Here is a 19,235-nt window from a genome sequence, read left to right on the forward strand (position 1 = left end):
AAGAAAATCGTTGAATTGAAATGATTTGGCCATGTAGATTTTCTTTTCATTTATTAATGTTTGTTAACATAGTTGCATGGTGTAGGATGCATTTCCTCCCACACCCACACATACACATTGCTATGGTGCTATAGCTTATGTCTACATGATTCCCCCTATATATCCTCATTTTTGCAAACCAGAATACAGTTCTAAAAAATAAGGGGTTTATTACTCATTTGTGCTGCATTTGTTCACAGACAACTGGGACAAACATTTGTTACATTTCTCCAAGCTAAATCAGAAGCTGCAACATGCAAGTGAGTCATTTAGGGAAAAAATAAATAAACTGAAATTTTAGACATGAATGGTGTCAAAATAACCGGATAACGTGATTTTATTTTTCTGTTTTTTATAAACAGGCTAAACCAATTTAAGCTGAACAGTGCTGATCTGTCAAAGCTCTGCGGTATACTGCAGCATTGTCATCGTCTGACTGACCTGGAGTAGGTGTTTCCCATTATAAAGTCTGTCAGTAATCAGTAATTGATTTCCATTAAACCTCTATCTTGTTTATATTTCTTTCCTGATGTAGCCTGTCCAGTAACTTCCTTAAAGATGAGGATGTGAAGTCATTTGTTCAGTGCCTGCCCGAACTTCAGATTTCCAATTTAGTGAGGTAAAGGCAACATTTGTCCCACAGGATGTTTAATACATGGCTAAACTGCTGATGCACTCAGAACTGCCAGGGTGCTGTCTGTTGCTGAACACACAAACCTGTTAATCAATGTAATCTGAAACTATGTTTCGCAATGGGATAATGCATTGTCTTTGATAATCACAAATTCATTTACTTTGTTTCTCTATACACTATCATGTGAGCTGTGCTAGTAAGTAAGTCATGTAGCATTTCCCCTGGGTTGGGTTGAGAATGGAAAGATGGGAAGCAGGCTTGGGCAACTCACAAAAAAGTCCTTACTTGTATATTATCTTTTGTTTTGCAAGCATGACCCAACATCATTTGAGTCATACAAACACACACAGGAAATCGGAGCTGCTAAGTTCTCTCCACCACAATGCTCGTTTCTCTTTACTTTATTCTAACTGCCGCTCACTTCAACACAAAACACTTAAAAACTCAAATTTTGTACACCCTAAACATTTCCCTTCATTCACACATGCCTTTGCCTTTTCAAATCCCAATTTCAATCCAATTTTATCAAATGTCTTCAGAATATTACATAATGAAGCTGCACACGTGCACACACTAGTGCACATTTATTACTATGTAATATAATTTTCTAAAATGTATAATTTTAGATTGGGGAATATATTATATATTGGGGAAAGTTTGTACTTGAACGTCACTGTGTTCTAGTAAAATATAATGTTTGAAAAACACAAAGGTATATCTATTCTATATGAAGTACACCACTGACGAGTACCCTCACACTATTATCATTAAACAGCATTTTATTTATTATTATTAGTTTTTATTTTTTATTTTGCACTGGTATGCTCCCTTCTAAGTAAATTTCTAGCTAATAGAAATTACAATGTATGGTGGTTCGTAGTGTATACTGGCTGTAGACTAGATGCATAATGCAATCAATATATGATATCAAGTAAAGTCAACTTAAGTTTATTTCTATAGCACTTTTCACAACAGACATTGTCTCAAAGCAGCTTTACAGAAATCAACAGTCAAGGTAAATGGTGTGCATTTATCCCTGAAAAACAAGCCGTGGCAACTGTGGCAAGGAATGTTATAAGGAAGCAACCTTGAGAGGAACCAGACTCAAAAGGGGAACCCATCCTCATTTGGGTGACATTAAGAGTTTAATCATAAATCTTTCAACAGTACAGAACACTGGAGAGTGAGAACTAACTTGAGTACTGGAGTATAAGATTATAAGTAATGTTCTTTCTACAGGGTAGAAACTACATGAGGTGGGACGTGACTGGAGCTGGCCAAACCTCAGGATGCCTTAGGATGGGGAGAGAAAGAGAAGCAGTGGAGAGAAATTAGCATAGCTGCTGTTCATGATATTAACAGCACAAGTTGATAATGTGCATGTGATCATATGTTCTGGAGCACAAGGTTATAATGTGAGACATGCAGTGGGTACGGAAAGTATTCAGACCCCCTTAAATTTTTCACTCTTTGTTATATTGCAGCTATTTGCTAAAATCATTTAAGTTAATTCTTCTTCCTCATGAATGTACACATAGCACCCCATACTGACAGAAAAACACAGAATTGTTGACATTGTTGCAGATTTATTAAAAAAGAAAAACTGAAATATCACATGGTCCTAAGTATTTATACCCTTTGCTGTGACACTCATATATTTAACTCAGGTGCTTTCCATTTCTTCTGATCATCCTTGAGATGGTTCTACACCTTCATTTGAGTCCAGCTGTGTTTGATTATACTGATTGGACTTGATTAGGAAAGCCACACACCTGTCTATATAAGACCTTCCAGATCACAATGCATGTCAGAGCAAATGAGAATCATGAGGTCAAAGGAACTGCCTGAAGAGCTCAGAGACAGAATTGTGGCAAGGCACAGATCTGGCCAAGGTTACAAAAAAGATTTCTGCTGCAATTAAGGTTCCTAAGAGCACAGTGGCCTCCATAATCCTCAAATGGAAGACAAGAAGAGCCTTGGTGAGAGAGGTAAAGAAGAACCCAAAGATCACTATGGCTGAGCTCCAGAGATGCAGTCAGGAGATGGGAGAAAGTTGTAGAAAGTCAACCATCCACCAGTCGGGGCTTTATGGCAGAGTGGCCCGACGGAAGCCTCTCCTCAGTGTAAGACACATAAAAGCCCGCATGGAGTTTGCTAAAAAACACCTGAAGGACTCCAAGATGGTGAGAAATAAGATTCTCTGGTCTGATGAGACCAAAATAGAACTTTTTGGCCTTAATTCTAAGCGGTATGTGTGGAGAAAACCAGGCACTGCTCATCACCTGTCCAATACAGTCCCAACAGTGAAGCATGGTGGTGGCAGCATCATGCTGTGGGGGTGTTTTTCAGCTGCAGGGACAGGACGACTGGTTGCAATCGAGGGAAAGATGAATGCGGCCAAGTACAGGGATATCCTGGACAAAAACCTTCTCCAGAGTGCTCTGGACCTCAGACTGGGCCGAAGGTTTACCTTCCAACAAGACAATGACCCTAAGCACACAGCTAAAATAACGAAGGAGTGGCTTCACAACAACTTTGTGACTGTTCTTGAATGGCCCAGCCAGAGCCCTGACTTAAACCCAATTGAGCATCTCTGGAGAGACCTAAAAATGGCTGTCCACCAACATTTACCATCCAACCTGACAGAACTGGAGAGGATCTGCAAGGAGGAATGGCAGAGGATCCCCAAATCCAGGTGTGAAAGACTTGTTGCATCTTTCCCAAAAAGACTCCTGGCTGTATTAGATCAAAAGGGGGCTTCTACTAAATACTGAGCAAAGGGTCTGAATACTTAGGACCATGTGATATTTCAGTTTTTCTTTTTTAATAAATCTGCAACAATGTCAACAATTCTGTGTTTTTCTGTCAGTATGGGGTGCATACATGAGGAGGAAGAATGAACCTAAATGATTTTAGCAAATGGCTGCAATATAACAAAGAGTGAAAAATTTAAGGGGGTCTGAATACTTTCCGTACCCACTGTATGTTATGTGTAGGCTTTGCTAAAAAGATACTTTTTTAATCTGCACCTTAACTGGGAGAGTGTGTCTGTTTGCTATTCTAGGAACTACTAGAAGTTCAGAGTTTTAAGATCTCAGGGAGCGTGATGGATTGTAGCGTGTTAAAAGACTGGATAGATACATGGAAGCCAAACCATTTAGGGCTTTATAAGTAAGAAGTAGTAGTTTGTAGTCTATTTGAAACTTAACAGGAAGCCAGTGCAGGGATGATTAGATTGGGGATATATGATCATATTTTCTTGACCTAGTAAGAACTCTTGCTGCCACATTCTGAACTAACTGAAGCTTGTTTATTAATGATGCAGGACATTCACCTAGTAATGCATTACAATTGTCTATTCTGGAGGTCATGAACGCATGGACGAGCTTCTCTGCATCAGATATAGATAACATGTTTCTTAGCTTAGAAATATTTCTAAGGTGAAAGAAGGCTGTTTTTGTAACTTGGTTGATATGATTTTTGAAAGACAAATTGCTGTCTAAAAAAACTCCCAGGTTTTTTACAGTTGAACTAGTGGTTACAGAACATCCGTCTAAATGCAGGTTGAGATGCTGGAGCTTCTGTATACTGGTTTTTGGGCCGATGAGCAAAATCTCCGTCTTATCAGAATTTAATAGTAGAAAGTTATGGGTCATCCAATCTCTTATTTCTTTAACACACTCAGTTATTCAAGCTAATTGAGCTGTATCGCCTGGTTTTGATGAGATATATAGCTGGGTATCATCAGCATAAGAATGGAAGCTAATTCCATGCATTCTAATAATATTTCCTAAGGGAAGCATGTATAATGTGATAAGCAGGGGTCCTAGAACTGAACCTTGTGGTACGCCATGGTTTACTAGCATTAGCCTGGATAGCTTTCCATTTAAGTCACGAAATGGTAACGATCGGACAGGTAGGATTTAAACCAGCTTAATGCCTGTCCCTGAATGCCGATGTAATTCTGTAAGCAATCTAGGAGGAGATCATGATCTATAGTGTCGAATGCAGCACTTAAATCTAGTAAAACTAACAGCAAGATAAAGCCTTGGTCTGAAGCTAAAAACAGGCCATTAGTGATTTTAACTAGGGCAGTTACTGTGCTATGATGGTGCCTAAAACCTGACTGAAACTCTTCAAAGATATTGTTCTCTTGTAATTGGGAACATAACTGGGCAGCGACAATCTTTTCTAAAATCTTAGACATAAATGGGAGACTTGAAATGGGTCTGTAATTCGATAGCGTGTTTGGATCCAGATTAGGTTTCTTAATGAGGGCCTTAATAACTGCTAACTTGAGGGATTTAGGGATGTGACCTAACGATAGTGAGGAGTTAATAATATTGAGAGGAGGCTCACCAGCTGTATATAACACTTCCTTTAATAGATTAGTTGGAATAGGATCTAACTGACATGTTGATTTAGCTTTGGTAATAACATTATACAGCTCTTCCTGTCCTATACGTGTAAAACAGTGTAGTTCTGGAGTTGTAGGTGAGATTGTGTCAGGAGATGGTGTCAGAGGTTGACCGCCACAATTGTTTTTTTAATGTTATAAATTTTTTCAGTGAAGAAATTCATAAAGTCCTCACTACTAAACTGTGATGGAACACATTTTTCAGATACCTGATTAGTAGTTAATTTAGCTACTGTACTGAAAAGGAACCTGGGATTGTTTTTGTTGTTTTCTATGAGTTTGCTCAGGTGTTCAGCTCTAGCAGCTTTTAGCGCCTGTCTGTAGCTGAGCATACTGTCTTTATACGCAATTCTAAATACCTCCAATTTAGTTTTCCTCCATTTTCTCTCCAGAATACGGGCTGTTCTCTTGCATATGACTATTATACTAAGGTGCAGGTGCTTGTTCTCTAACCCTTTTTAACCGGATGGGGGCAACAGTGTCTAATGTGCTAGTGAGGATAAGGTCTATGTTGTTAGCCATTTCATCAAGATTATTAGCAGTTATGGGTTTAGTGAGAAATTGAGATAAATCAGGCAGGTAATTTATGAATCTGTCCTTAGTGGACAAAACAAAAGTCCTGCCATGTCGATAACGTGGTGAAACACCGATATAGGGTATAACAAAATTTTACATAGTACACACAACACAATATAATGTTATGACTGAGGGAATGTAATTTGTAGACTGTAAATTCATATACAAAATTGCCACATAAAAAATAGTAAACTATAGGAATGTAGTAATGAATAAAAATGGAATTCAGACACGACATTTGAACTGCTGGGATTTGAGCTCAGAATGTTTTAACATTGACATATCATCAGCTCTATTAGGTGCCCCTAAAGGATTCTACTTTATTACAACCAACAACTTTTTTTGCGTTATGACGTTATAAAGATGGCGCAGTGTCATTTCTACCAGTTGTAAAAGAGATTAATCCTATTATGCATCCATTTTATAAAAAATCAATATTAACGACTGATTATTTCACACAGCCTCAACGACAACAGTCTAACCGAAGTGGGAGGTATCTACCTGCTGAACTTAATGAACACGTGTGAAAGGGTGGCTGCTGTGGAAGTGAGGTAAAGCTCTCGTAGTAATTTTTTGTTTACTCTTGTGAAATTAATTCTCTGGTGGTTTTTATGAGCTAAAATCTGACGTGCTGATTTCTACGCTTTGTCTTAATTATAAATCTTTTCAGTTTGGGAAAGGCGAGGCAGCAGGCTCTGATTCGCTTTGTTCAGAAGAATTGTCCAGGCAAAAGTTTTAGGTAGGCACAGTTTTGACATGTCAGTGTTGCTCACCATCATTCTTAAGAAATGGAAAGGGAAAATATGTTTACATGGAATTGATACTAGATCATATATAGTTTTTGTTTCTGTTTTAACCTTTCCTTTTTCTTTCATATTTGTGCGCTGCAGTCTGAGGCATTGCTGTTTTGAGTTAAGCCATTTGCATAGTCTTGTGGAAATACTCAGCAGCTGTCCGAAACTTAAACTAGAGTGAGTTTAGAGTGATTTATTCGTTATTTATTAGTAAACTTAAGTAAAAATATGGAGATATATAAATAAAATGCATAATGACCTTAGATGAATGACTGCTGATTTGCACTTTCCTCCTCTAGGTTATCATCATGCACTGTGCAAAGTCAAAATCTGTACTTTCTACTGAACAAGTTGCCTGATTTGAGCTCAGTACAAACATTAGAGTAAGAATTGCAAGCAAACCAGTATTAACACTCACCCAATAAGTACATACATATTCAATATTAAACTACATTATATTGCATATAGTGTTTTTTGTTGTTCTTTCCAGGCTAAGAAACAATTCTTTCAATGAGGAGGCAGTCAAGCATTTGGTTACTGAGTTGTGTAGGAATTCTAATGACAGAACTATTCGGTGAGCATGATTAGACATGACAAGATTTCTTGCCACTTTTATTCAATTAATACTGTATGATCATTGTTTCTATTGTTATCTGCATGTTAGGATAATGGAGCCATGGATCAAAGGGGAAGTTGCTGTTGGCCTTGTGGCATGCTGCCTGGAAATGAATCCACACATAAAGGAGATCAGGTGTGCCTCTGCACAATTTTTATAACAAAAAATTTTTATGAGTCTACATAAATTCACTACATAATTAGCTACTCAAAAACAACCTATGCAAACTTCAGCATATGGACTTTATTCGTATACAATTCTATACAATTCAATACAATTACACACATGAATGAATTAATGCCACATGCATTCTATTTGGTCTTTTGGAGTGAGAGCTGTTGCTAGAATTGTTTTATTGTTTACTGGTATATAACAGCTCCAAATTCTCCATATTGTATTTATTTAACTGTATTTGACAGAATTAACTAAATAATTTGTTTTTACAGAGTTGAAAAAACATGGCTTAACCTTACTGTCAAAATCCAAATCTCTGATACGTAAGTCAAAACTTTTTTTATTTAAAAATGTGTTGTACAAGTAAGGAGAAAAGCACAATTTATTCAATTGTGATGCATTACCAACCTAAGATTTCAAAAATGGCTTTCCTTACGTTTTACTTTAGAGTCTCTAATGAGAATGGACATTTCTCAGTCCCTGCTGTGCAATCCATAAGGTGAGTTGTTTTATATTTTATGTACAGTAGATAATGATCATGATCACTACTGTACAGTGGTGACAAAGGTACACATACCCCTCAATTAAGTAGAAGTGTTTTAAAGTACTCTGGTAAAAGTTGAAGTACTGACCATCTTTTTTTTTTTTTACTTAAAATAAAGAAGTTTGGGCTCTGACATGTACTTAAGTAAAATGTAGCCATTACTACTATCTGTTTTAGTTTCATGCTGGTAACTGGACTTCACATCATATTAATATTAGGGCTGTCAATCGATTAAAATATTTAATCATGATTAATTGTATTATTGTCATGAGTTAAATGGTTAATAAGTCCAAGTGAATCTCACATTTTTATTTGTTCTATCTGTACCTTACAAATATTTTTATACTCTAATAAACATGGGCATGGACAAATATTGATGCTTTATGCAAATGTAGGTCTATTATTAATGAAACCTACTCAAATTCAAATCATATTCAAAATATTCTTGTGAATGTTTTAAAGTAAGAATGGTGTTTTAAATTACTTAAATCATCAGGACACCAAACAGAACTTTTGCTATATTTCCACATGGACGGTTAATGAGGTGATACCAGAGATTCTGTACCTCTTCTAACTTTCATACGGATTACATAATCAGAGAATATTTGTATGTAATTTCGAATGTGGGTTTATTTAAAAAGAGACATTTTATATTCATATATTTATTATGTCTGTGAGGCAAGTATTCACTGAGATTCAGGTAGTTTTACTTGTGTCTGTGAAGAGATGACAGAAACGGCAAAGAGCGCCCCCTGTCTGTTTTCCTTATTTTACAAAAGCACAGCATTTTGCTGTTATTATGATTGTATACAAATAAAATGAGACTGTTTACAGATTCGATTTATGTATTGCTCTTATCTGTGTGTGCAAAAAAGACAGAGTAATTTAAAGTCGTTTTAGCCTTATGAGGACAAAATGCCACAAAGTGCATTAGTCGATCCCAGAGGGTTAATTTCGAATGTGTGCATAATTGCGGATTTTGGTGATTGATTTGAGACTTTTGTGTGGTATATAAAAGAGTGTGGTTTTATATCTGAGATAAGTTAAGACGTCGTGATTTAACATGTGTTGCGCTGATGGTTTTAATTTCGCCTCTTATATTTATTTATATTTATAATAAAACTGGACAAACAGAAATGTGCGCGTTAATCAAATTAGTTAAAATTAATTTGCATGATATATTAATATATTATATAATATATTTTGTTATCTAAAGAATGTATCCAGGCTAAAATTCCACCATATAGAACACAAGTTCTATAGTTTGCTGACTCCCAAGTTTGCTGACTCCCTCTGTCTTATTCATGTTAACCCCATACTTCTTGTTGCCTTCTACCCTGCTCATTGTTAGCTTTATAAACTAGCCAACGCCTGTGGTGTGTGAGAGCCAGGAAATTGTACACCAGTGGTAGAAAACTGCACGCAATGAAAAAATATCGACATTTCACCAAAAAGATTAAAACTAAAGTAACACGCCTGTTTTGAAAATGTAAGAAATAGAAATTGTAAACCAAGTAAATCTACTTTAGTACAGTAATCAAGTATTTGTATTTTCGACCTCTGCTGCTGTACAACAAAAGAATCAAAAGTATACAAAACTACAGATGAAAAATTGAAGAGAAAAAAACAGGGACCTGGTAACAACTTATTTGGTTGTGTTCTATGAGAAGTTTGAATCATTATACTTTATTATAGCCAATTGCTGAATATTGGTACACTTTTAACATGTTAAGTGCAATATGTTTTTCCTTCATCAGCTTTGATGACTGTGAAGTTGAAGGGAAGCACTTATTCTTATTGCAGTCTACTGTGCAAAAGTGTCCCTCTCTGCAAGAATTACAGTATGTTAATTTATGAAAACATAAATGCAAACTAAGTTCTGCACACTTTCTATGTAATAATCATGGGCTTTTATTTTGTCAAGGTTCTCTCAGCTGACGATGGGTACGGATGGTGCAGAGTTTCTCTCTGCTGTTCTTCCCGCACTGAAGAATCTTAAGATCCTCAGGTAACAAATAACAGTCATTTAGTACATTTGCTTAATTTAAATCAGAATGACATTAATTGCACTCACTGTTCTATAACTTTACAGTCTATAACATTATGCTGACAACTTTGGAAGTGATATATTAATTATGTTTTTACGTTATTATGACTTTTATATGGTTCCACAGTCTCGATTCCAGAGGGGAAACAGAAGATGAAGCAATAATATTTGCGTTAAAGAATATACAAAAGAACCTGGAACAGCTAAGGTATAGCTCATGCTTATTTTGTGCATAAATCTTACACTTTTAAAAATTAATGTTTATATTTCATATTGTTTTTTAGTTTTTTTTCAAAAATATTTTAAATGTTTTCTAGCTTGTCCCATCATGTGATCAAAGATAGTGGTGCTTCAGTATTAGGGAATACCCTTCAGAGTTTGACAAGAATGCAATCACTCAGGTAAGAAGTAATTTATAACTTTCATCAGTATGTTCGGGCATTGTGCTATTTTGGTTGACTGTTCTGAGTTAGTAATGGGTAATACAAGTCAGAACACAATGCACATAGCAGACAAACTTGTCTGACAAAATAGTGCAGACAAGAGGAGACAAAATAGTCTTACAAATACTAGGCAGAATCATCTAAACAGTAATCCAAAATCTCCATTCATACACTAAATTGGCAAAAGTATTGGGTCACCTGGTCATAAGTACGGTATGTGATTTTTGAGCATTGCATTCCACATTTAATCCCAATTTGCTCTTATAATTTCCTCCACTCTTCTGGGAAGCTGTTCCACTAGATTTTAGAGTGTGCTTATGGATATTTGTGTTCATCAGCCACAAGGGTATTACAAAAGGCAGGTACTGATGTAGGTAAGCCTGGGGTGCAGTCAGCATTCCAATTCATCCCAAAGGTGTCCAGTAGGGATGAGATCAGATCCCTATAGTAGGCCACTCAAGATTTTCAAGGAGCTCTTTTTTTGTGCACAGGGGCATTGCCATGCTGGAACAGTTTTGGGTTTTTGGGTTCAAGTGAATGCCAAATTTTATTTATAGCGCACCAAAAAAAGTCCTATACAATTGATTGCCTCCAGCTTTGTGGTAACACATATAGCAGGAAAGGTCAGGTGACCCAATAATTTTGGCAATATAGCCTGTGTGTGTGTGTGTGTGTGTGTGTGTGTGTGTGTGTGTGTGTGTGTGTGTGTGTGTGTGTGTGTGTGTGTGTCTCTCAAATGAGTCTACCCCTCCCATTTCAACAAACATTTTAGTATATCCTCAGTGTGCTCAGTTACTGTCCTATGAAAAGTACTTAACATACAGCCATTATTGTCAAAATAGCTGCCAACAAATTTTAGTAAGGAAACTTGTTTAACATGTCAAAACTGTGACCAGTGTCAATATTTTATGTAAGCACCACTGTTATCTAGCACTGCCTTTATCCTTCTGGGCTTGGAATTTACCAGAGCTGCAAAGGTTGTGGCTGGGATCCTCTTCCACTCCTCCAAAATGACATCACAGAGTTGGACACATGGCACTTCTCCACATTCCGCTTAGAGAGAGAGAGAAGAGGGGTGGCAGGGAGAAAAAGATATGGCACACCACCATCAACAAATCTGAGTGAACAGCAGAGTGAGGGGATGAATGCATACAAATATCCCAGTTCACTAAACACTCTATAATTATTATTCCTACAGATTTTCTTCTTTACATAAAAAAAATCTACAGATCAAAGGCTTGTCTAAATAAATAGGTTTTCATCCTTGACTTGAACCCATTGTAGACTGTGTTTGAGTCCCGAACACTAATTGGATGGCTGTTCCATAACTTCTGGGCGCTATAAGAGAAAGCTCTGCCCTTCATTATTTGAGGTACTAACAAATAGCCTGCACCTTTTGATCTAAGTAAGCATGGGGGATCATAATGGTACAGAAGTTCACTCAGATACTGCGGTACGAGACTGTCAAGTGCTTCATACATCAGTATTAGTATTTTATAATCAATGCAAGATTTAATTGGGAGCCAGTGTAAACTGATTAAAACAGGGGTGATGTAGCAATGAGCCTTAGACAGATCCTTTGCGGAACACCAAACTTTACCTCAGAGAGTGTGGAGAACTCACCGTTTACATCAGCAAACTGATAGCGATGAGTCAGATAAAACCTAATCCAGGAGAGAGCTGTTCTCTTTATTACAACAACATTCTCAAGTCTTGCAAGGAGGATATTGTGATCGTTGGTGTCAAAAGCTGCACTAAATCGAGCAAACACGTAAGAAGACAAAACCCTGATCAGAGGCCATTAACAGGTCATTTACCACTTTAACTAAGGCGCTCGCTCTCAAAAATTTATAAAATTAAGTAATTCTTTTTGTAATTGATTGTCTGTTATAGTTACAGTGATATATATATATATAGGGTTATTAATAAAATAGTTTTGATTTATTTTGATATATTGATGTTTGAAATTTTGGGTCTTATAACATTATGAATAGTTTCTACCGAATCTAGAATTTAAATATCTGCTGTTCTTAAGGATGCTTTGTCTAAAGAAGTAGCTAGATTAGTGATGAAATCTGCAAATTCTACAAGAAAATCAGAGTAGGGCCCTGGGGGTCTATAAATGATAATTAATGGAATTGACTTGCTTTCAGATGCTAAATATTTTATGCCGGTCTAAAAAACTTTGAATGTGTTACATTTGTGTTTAGTTTTTTGTGATGCTTAAATTATTATTATAAATAGCTGCAAAAACTCCTCCATTTAGACGGGGCTGATGTATGTAACTAGTCAGGATTACTCGCTTCTTTTAATGCCAGATATTTGTTGGGTTTAATCCATGTTCCTGTCAAACACATTGCATTAAACTCCTGGTCAGTAATAATTTAGTTTATAGTTAGCGCTTTTGACGTGAGCGATCTAATATTCAACAATCCTATCTTTAGTTCAGAGGGGCTGGCTGTGCATTCATTTTTATTTAATTTAATGTTAATCAGGTTACTTAAACAGGCTTTTCGAGAATTTTAAAATTTTGGTTGCGCTCGAGAGACAGACACAATATGGTGGATCCTGAGTGACGACTCCATACAGCTAGCAGACAGTCGGTTTTTTCTTGTTTGTCTGCTCCCTAGCCTTAGCTTTGGACAGTCACTGGTTAACTAGTGCTGTTCTGAGACTATGACTTATACTACAAGAAATGAGATCAGCACCCTCCCGAGTGGGATGAATATTGCTTCAATTATCTTTGAAGCCTACATGGTTTTTGGAGTGCAATTTGGACATCCAGCAGTTCAGCGACCATAACCTGATGTAAGCTACATTGCTAGGCCGCATTGGGATGGGGCAAGAACATATTACAACATTGGACATTGCCTTCGCTAATTTACACACCTCCATAACGTTAGTAACCTCTGACTGTCGAAGGCATATATCATTAGTACCTGTGTACTATCTTAAAGTAAACCTGTGCTTTCTTAGAAACGTAAGCTGACCTGCTATGTCGGGCACCCTGGCTCCTGGTATACACCTAACCTGTGCTGCTGGTGTCCCTAAAGGTGTAGCTAATTTCACATGTCTGAGAATAGAGTCTCCTATAACCAGAGCCCTTCCAGGTTTCTCAGCAGGTGGTTCACTGAGGAGAGCAAACCTGTTGGACACGTGAAGCGGAGAAAAATGGTGCTCCCGTGGGCGAGCCTTAGCGTTAGCTTTGACTTTGTGAGTATGCTGCCGAGTCGTCACCCACTCGCCCCACTGCAAGGGCTCTAATGCCAGAGTCGGAGGAATGCTAACTCCACCTCCAGTGTTTCCAGACTTTCCCCTGCAGAACCTGGACTGTTCTCGCACTCACAAAATCTTTCTAGACTCTGGGTGTGCTCCTTTAATGCTAGGATCTTCTCTGTTAAAGAGCTAACTTATGTACACTTCTCACAGATACAATTAATAGTAGCGATGGAGAAAGACTGACTATACATGTCACACTTCACACTCTAAATGAGCTGGATGCTCACCATATTAGAGAAATTACGTTAATTTGGTTGCTGTAGTGTGTGTTCGCAGTTCTGATAGAAATAGCCTTCATTTACTGCTTTTAAACAGGAAATAAAGTACTCTTCTTAAAGTAAAGAAAAAAAAACGCAGCCAACAGAAATTAGAAAATACAGGAAACAAACACGGAATTCGCAACAAGCAAATCATCAACAGGAAGCTACATCACACGCCTCAAACTGAATGTTTTATGTTGACCACAGGACATGGTTGCAGTAATTCATGTTCTTAAAAAGTTTGAGCAAACTGTTTGCACAGTTTCTTGTGAGCCAGATTTAGAAGAGGCTTTCCTCTGGGACAACAGCCATGCAAACTAACTTATTGCAGCGGGCAGCATATGGTCTGAGCACAATTTTTTTTAGAGGACATTAAATCTGTGCTACTATACAAGCTGCACATTGACTACTAAAATAGTTGCTGAAATGTGAGGGATGTACTCACTGTATGCATGTATGTGTGTGTGTGTGTATATATATATATATATATATATATATATATATATATATATATATATATATATATATATATATATACAGTGAGGAAAATAAGTATTTGAACACCCTGCTATTTTGCAAGTTCTCCCACTTAGAAATCATGGAGGGGTCTGAAATTGTCATCGTAGGTGCATGTCCACTGTGAGAGACATGATCTAAAAAAAAAATCCAGAAATCACAATATATGATTTTTTAACTATATATTTGTATGATACAGCTGCAAATAAGTATTTGAACACCTGAGAAAGTCAATGATAATATTTGGTACAGTACCCTTAGTTTGCAATTACAGAGGTCAAACGTTTCCTGTAGTTTTTCACCAGGTTTGCACACACTGCAGGAGGGATTTTGGCCCACTCCTCCACACAGGTCTTCTCTAGATCAGTCAGGTTTCTGGCCTGTTGCTGAGAAACACGGAGTTTGAGCTCCCTCCAAAGATTCTCTATTGGGTTTAGGTCTGGAGACTGGCTAGGCCATGCCAGAACCTTGATATGCTTCTTACAGAGCCACTCCTTGGTTATCCTGGCTGTGTGCTTCGGGTCATTGTCATGTTGGAAGACCCAGCCTCGACCCATCTTCAATGCTCTAACTGAGGGAAGGAGGTTGTTCCCCAAAATCTCGCAATACATGGCCCCGGTCATCCTCTCCTTAATACAGTGCAGTCGCCCTGTCCCATGTGCAGAAAAACACCCCTAAAGCATGATGCTACCACCCCCATGCTTCACAGTAGGGATGGTGTTCTTGGGATGGTACTCATCATTCTTCTTCCTCCAAACACGTTTAGTGGAATTATGACCCAAAAGTTCTATTTTGGTCTCATCTGACCACATGACTTTCTCCCATGACTCCTCTGGATCATCCAAATGGTCATTGGCAAACTTAAGACGTGCCTGGACATGTGCTGGTTTAAGCAGGGGAACCTTCCCTGCCATGCATGATTTAAAACCATGACGTCTTAGTGTATTACCAACAGTAACCTTGGAAACGGTCGTCCCAGCTCTTTTCAGGTCATTGACCAGCTCCTCCCGTGTAGTTCTGGGCTGATTTCTCACCTTCCTTAGGATCATTGAGACCCCGCGAGGTGAGATATTGCATGGAGCCCCAGTCCGAGGGAGATTGACAGTCATGTTTAGCTTCTTCCATTTTCTAATGATTGCTCCAACAGTGAACCTTTTTTTCACCAAGCTGCTTGGCAATTTCCCCGTAGCCCTTTCCAGCCTTGTGGAGGTGTACAATTTTGTCTCTAGTGTCTTTGGACAGCTCTTTGGTCTTGGCCATGTTAGTAGTTGGATTCTTACTGATTGTATGGGGTGGACAGGTGTCTTTATGCAGCTAACGACCTCAAACAGGTGCATCTAATTTAGGATAATAAATGTAGTGGAGGTGGACATTTTAAAGGCAGACTAACAGGTCTTTGAGGGTCAGAATTCTAGCTGATAGACAGGCGTTCAAATACTTATTTGCAGCTGTATCATAGAAATAAATAATTAAAAAATCATATATTGTGATTTCTGGATTTTTTTTTTAGATTATGTCTCTCACAGTGGACATGCACCTACGATGACAATTTCAGACCCCTCCATGATTTCTAAGTGGGAGAACTTGCAAAATAGCAGGGTGTTCAAATACTTATTTTCCTCACTATATATATATATATATATATATATATATATATATATATATATATATATATATATATATATATATATATATATATATATATATATATACATATATATATATATAGAGAGAGAGAGAGAGAGAGAGAGAGAGAGAGAGAGAGAAAAAGAGGGAGAGAGAGAGAGAGGGAGGGAGAGAGGGAGAGAGAGTATATCTCTTTTTAGATATAAAATAAAATATATAATTTTTTTAACATGACTTCATCTCTGATTTGTACACTTTATTAACCTCAAAGACATGAAAAAGTCACATCCAGCTGTGTATGGACTACCTCTGTTCTATGTTTGGATGGCTCTCTACCTTAGATAATTGCTGTTGATTTTATTTAAACTGCCTTTTTGTAGCTCATCCAATCATTCATGCAAGAATGGATTCCACTTACATCTCAAGACAAAATCCTAAACCTCTACCTTGCCATGATTGAAAAAATAAATTATATATATATGTTTTGCATTAGTGACCCTCTGTGTTCTTGTTCAATTTAGTATTTTGCAGTGCTTGGATTGCACAACAACAGGAGGTCTTCATTTGGTCCGTGGTCTGGTCCAGTGTCACTCTCTAGAAGAAATTAGGTAGGTGCTTACCACATCCTGGTTTATTAACATTTCAGGTTTGTACATTTGGTTTCTGAATGTGTAAAATGTAATAATTATGGGGTATTCATAGCTGTAGCTTTGCTAGTTTGTTAATTTAACAATTCTATATTGATAGGCAATGTTGCTTGTTCAATGATCAGCTGTAACCAAACACAAGCAATTATACCATAAGATTGTAAATTTGTCTGTAAAAGCTGAACAACATATATAAATAAATATCAAAGAAAGTTTAGTTCTAAACTGAACCCATAGCTGACCTTGCTTGATAAATGTTGTCACCATCTCTCTCTAAAGGCTAGACTCTTTACAATTGGATAAAGAAATCATAGATTGCTTTGCAAAAGGCCTTCAGGCCATGAAGTCACTGAATAAGATTAGGTAAGTGTTTCTTCCTTTAAGAGGTCTAGGAATTTCTTTTTTTTTTGTTGACATTTTAAGTCCACTAAGCAACATCACTTGTAGCACACCAATCTTACATGTGCATTGCTCCTCAGTATCACATACTATACTTGTTTGTTATGGTGGGTTAATTTTCAGTTTGACAGTAAAGACAGTCTCGAAGGACAGCAGTGAGATTCTGTGTCTGCTGGCTAGTCTGCACACATTAACAGAGCTGAAGGAGATTGAGTAAGTTTAAATAGCTTTTCCATATTTCCATAGAAATTTACATTTTGTATGCCCATGTACAATCATAAAAAAGTTTATGCTATACATGTTTCTGCAGAAATACACTTGCACAGGAGTTTTTGCACAATTTTCTGGACATTGAGTTCAATATATCTGGTTGATGTGAAAAAATGTTTTCCAACCTAAACTAAACTTTGTTGTCTGGGGTTTGCTGCAAGTGAACTTGTACATTTTATAAAAGGAAATACTTGATATATTTAATTATATAAAAAATATTTTTACATAGTAAAATATCACTTCCAGTGCCTGATCAGTTTAGCTCGTTACATTACTTCCTGCTTTTTTTACTTTCTTTTTTTTCAAATGGCACAATGGCACAAAAAGAGAAGAGGTATGTCTTCTAGATACGTAAATACATAGTTTAGCCATCTTCTGTAAATCTGTAACTTCTTGTCAGAGTGATGGTAAAATTGAACCAGTGGGCAGGACTATATTCTGCCAGTGCATCACAGGGCATCATCATGACATATTCACACACTCACTCTAACCTAGGGAAATTTCTTAGTTACCACACCTACTAGGAAGATATGCGCAGAAACTCAGCATAGACGAGTGTGATAAAACTGTGTGAAGGATCAAACAATGGAACTTTGCAATGCTACACTGATTTTGTGTTTGTTTAATTGGATATGATACTATACAATCAAACAAATTGTACATTTGAATATTAAAGTAATGCTTCTGCATTAAAATCCTAAAAATGTGTACATTCATACTAAGATAATAGGAATATGATTTAATATGAGCTCTTCATATGTCTTAGACAGATCTTGAAATCTTAATTTTCTACTAGATTGATCGGGTTGAGAATGGGTGATCAGGGGATTAAGGACCTTGTGAAACACATCCCTAAATGGACCCTACTGAGAAAAATAAAGTAAGTAATCATTTGCAGTGACGTTCATGAACTCACAATTGAAAGGTTTTTTTATTTGTCATGTGAAAGATACTGTAGTATACTATGTAGTTGTGATGATATAGTGATCTCTAGTGGAAATGATAAAACTAGCACTCAGTTTTTCTATCACTATCCTGATTTTCTGTTTTTCCAACCCAAAGTGCGGTAGGTTCTTATTGTACCATCTTTTAAGAAAAAAGATACTGTCAGAAACTGCTTGTATTATTCATAAGGCACACCGCTCTTTCTTTCTCTCTCTCTCTGTTTTATAGTCTATCAGATAACCTTGTGAGTGACCATGCTGGAGAGATGTTGGTGAAAGCCTTATCCCACTGCAGAGCACTGCAAGATATACAGTAAAATGAAAAATGAACATTACAATTTCACATGATGTTTGCAAAAATAAATAAATAAATAAATGACCTATACTAGGGGTGTAACGGTACACGTATTCATACTGAACCGTATAGGTATTTGGGTATGGCATACAGAATGGAATTCTCTACCGTGCGGAACATAGTAAAAATCTGAGATCCCTCATGAACATATTATTATTTTTTTTATTTTTTTTTTGTGTTGCACTTTGAGCACAGTTTTATGTTACAGCATTAAAAGGAGATCTTCCTGTTAGTTCCTATGTGGCAGCAGGTGCGTGGATTAGCGACACGTTTGTGTGTGTGTGTGTGTGTGTGTTTGTGTGTGTGTTTATGTGTGTGTGTTTATGTGTGTGCAACAGAGCGCACTGATTAAACTCATCCACTATTTAATAAAATGTTTCCATTTATTACATTTTATTTAATCAATTTCATTTGTGCCTATTTAATCGATTACTAAATAAGTGTGTGAAAGTGTAAACTGCTGTTCACAAATGTTAATAATAATAACCAACATTAATAAAAAAACGACGCGCAATTTTGCTTTGCTTTTTCTTTTTTCTAACCGTACAAAAAATGAACCGAATCGTTACTTAAAAACAGAGGTACGTAAAGAACCGTCAATTTCGTGCACCATTACACCCCTAATCCATATAGAAATACGTTACTCAATGTGTAG

At 36.9% G+C, this 19,235-nt stretch overlaps 1 protein-coding gene across 4 annotated transcripts in view; it reads left to right on the forward strand.

Moving 5' to 3' along the window:
* nlrc5 (NLR family, CARD domain containing 5) overlaps positions 1-19,235 on the forward strand; it is a 33,668-nt gene that overhangs the window by 12,133 nt on the left and 2,300 nt on the right. For all 4 annotated transcript variants that reach the window (XM_083552011.1, XM_083552013.1, XM_083552010.1 and 1 more), the window contains 20 exons: positions 240-299; positions 402-485; positions 575-658; positions 6,128-6,217; positions 6,337-6,405; positions 6,557-6,637; positions 6,760-6,843; positions 6,951-7,034; positions 7,125-7,211; positions 7,523-7,573; positions 7,699-7,749; positions 9,552-9,635; positions 9,719-9,802; positions 9,969-10,049; positions 10,159-10,242; positions 16,487-16,573; positions 16,892-16,975; positions 17,135-17,224; positions 18,078-18,161; positions 18,455-18,538. In XM_083552011.1, coding sequence (XP_083408137.1) covers positions 240-299; positions 402-485; positions 575-658; positions 6,128-6,217; positions 6,337-6,405; positions 6,557-6,637; positions 6,760-6,843; positions 6,951-7,034; positions 7,125-7,211; positions 7,523-7,573; positions 7,699-7,749; positions 9,552-9,635; positions 9,719-9,802; positions 9,969-10,049; positions 10,159-10,242; positions 16,487-16,573; positions 16,892-16,975; positions 17,135-17,224; positions 18,078-18,161; positions 18,455-18,538 — 1,587 coding nt within the window. The remainder of the gene's footprint in view (positions 1-239; positions 300-401; positions 486-574; positions 659-6,127; positions 6,218-6,336; positions 6,406-6,556; positions 6,638-6,759; positions 6,844-6,950; positions 7,035-7,124; positions 7,212-7,522; positions 7,574-7,698; positions 7,750-9,551; positions 9,636-9,718; positions 9,803-9,968; positions 10,050-10,158; positions 10,243-16,486; positions 16,574-16,891; positions 16,976-17,134; positions 17,225-18,077; positions 18,162-18,454; positions 18,539-19,235) is intronic.

Source organism: Silurus aristotelis, assembly GCF_946808225.1.
Source record: "Silurus aristotelis genome assembly, chromosome: 10".
NCBI lineage: Eukaryota > Metazoa > Chordata > Actinopteri > Siluriformes > Siluridae > Silurus > Silurus aristotelis.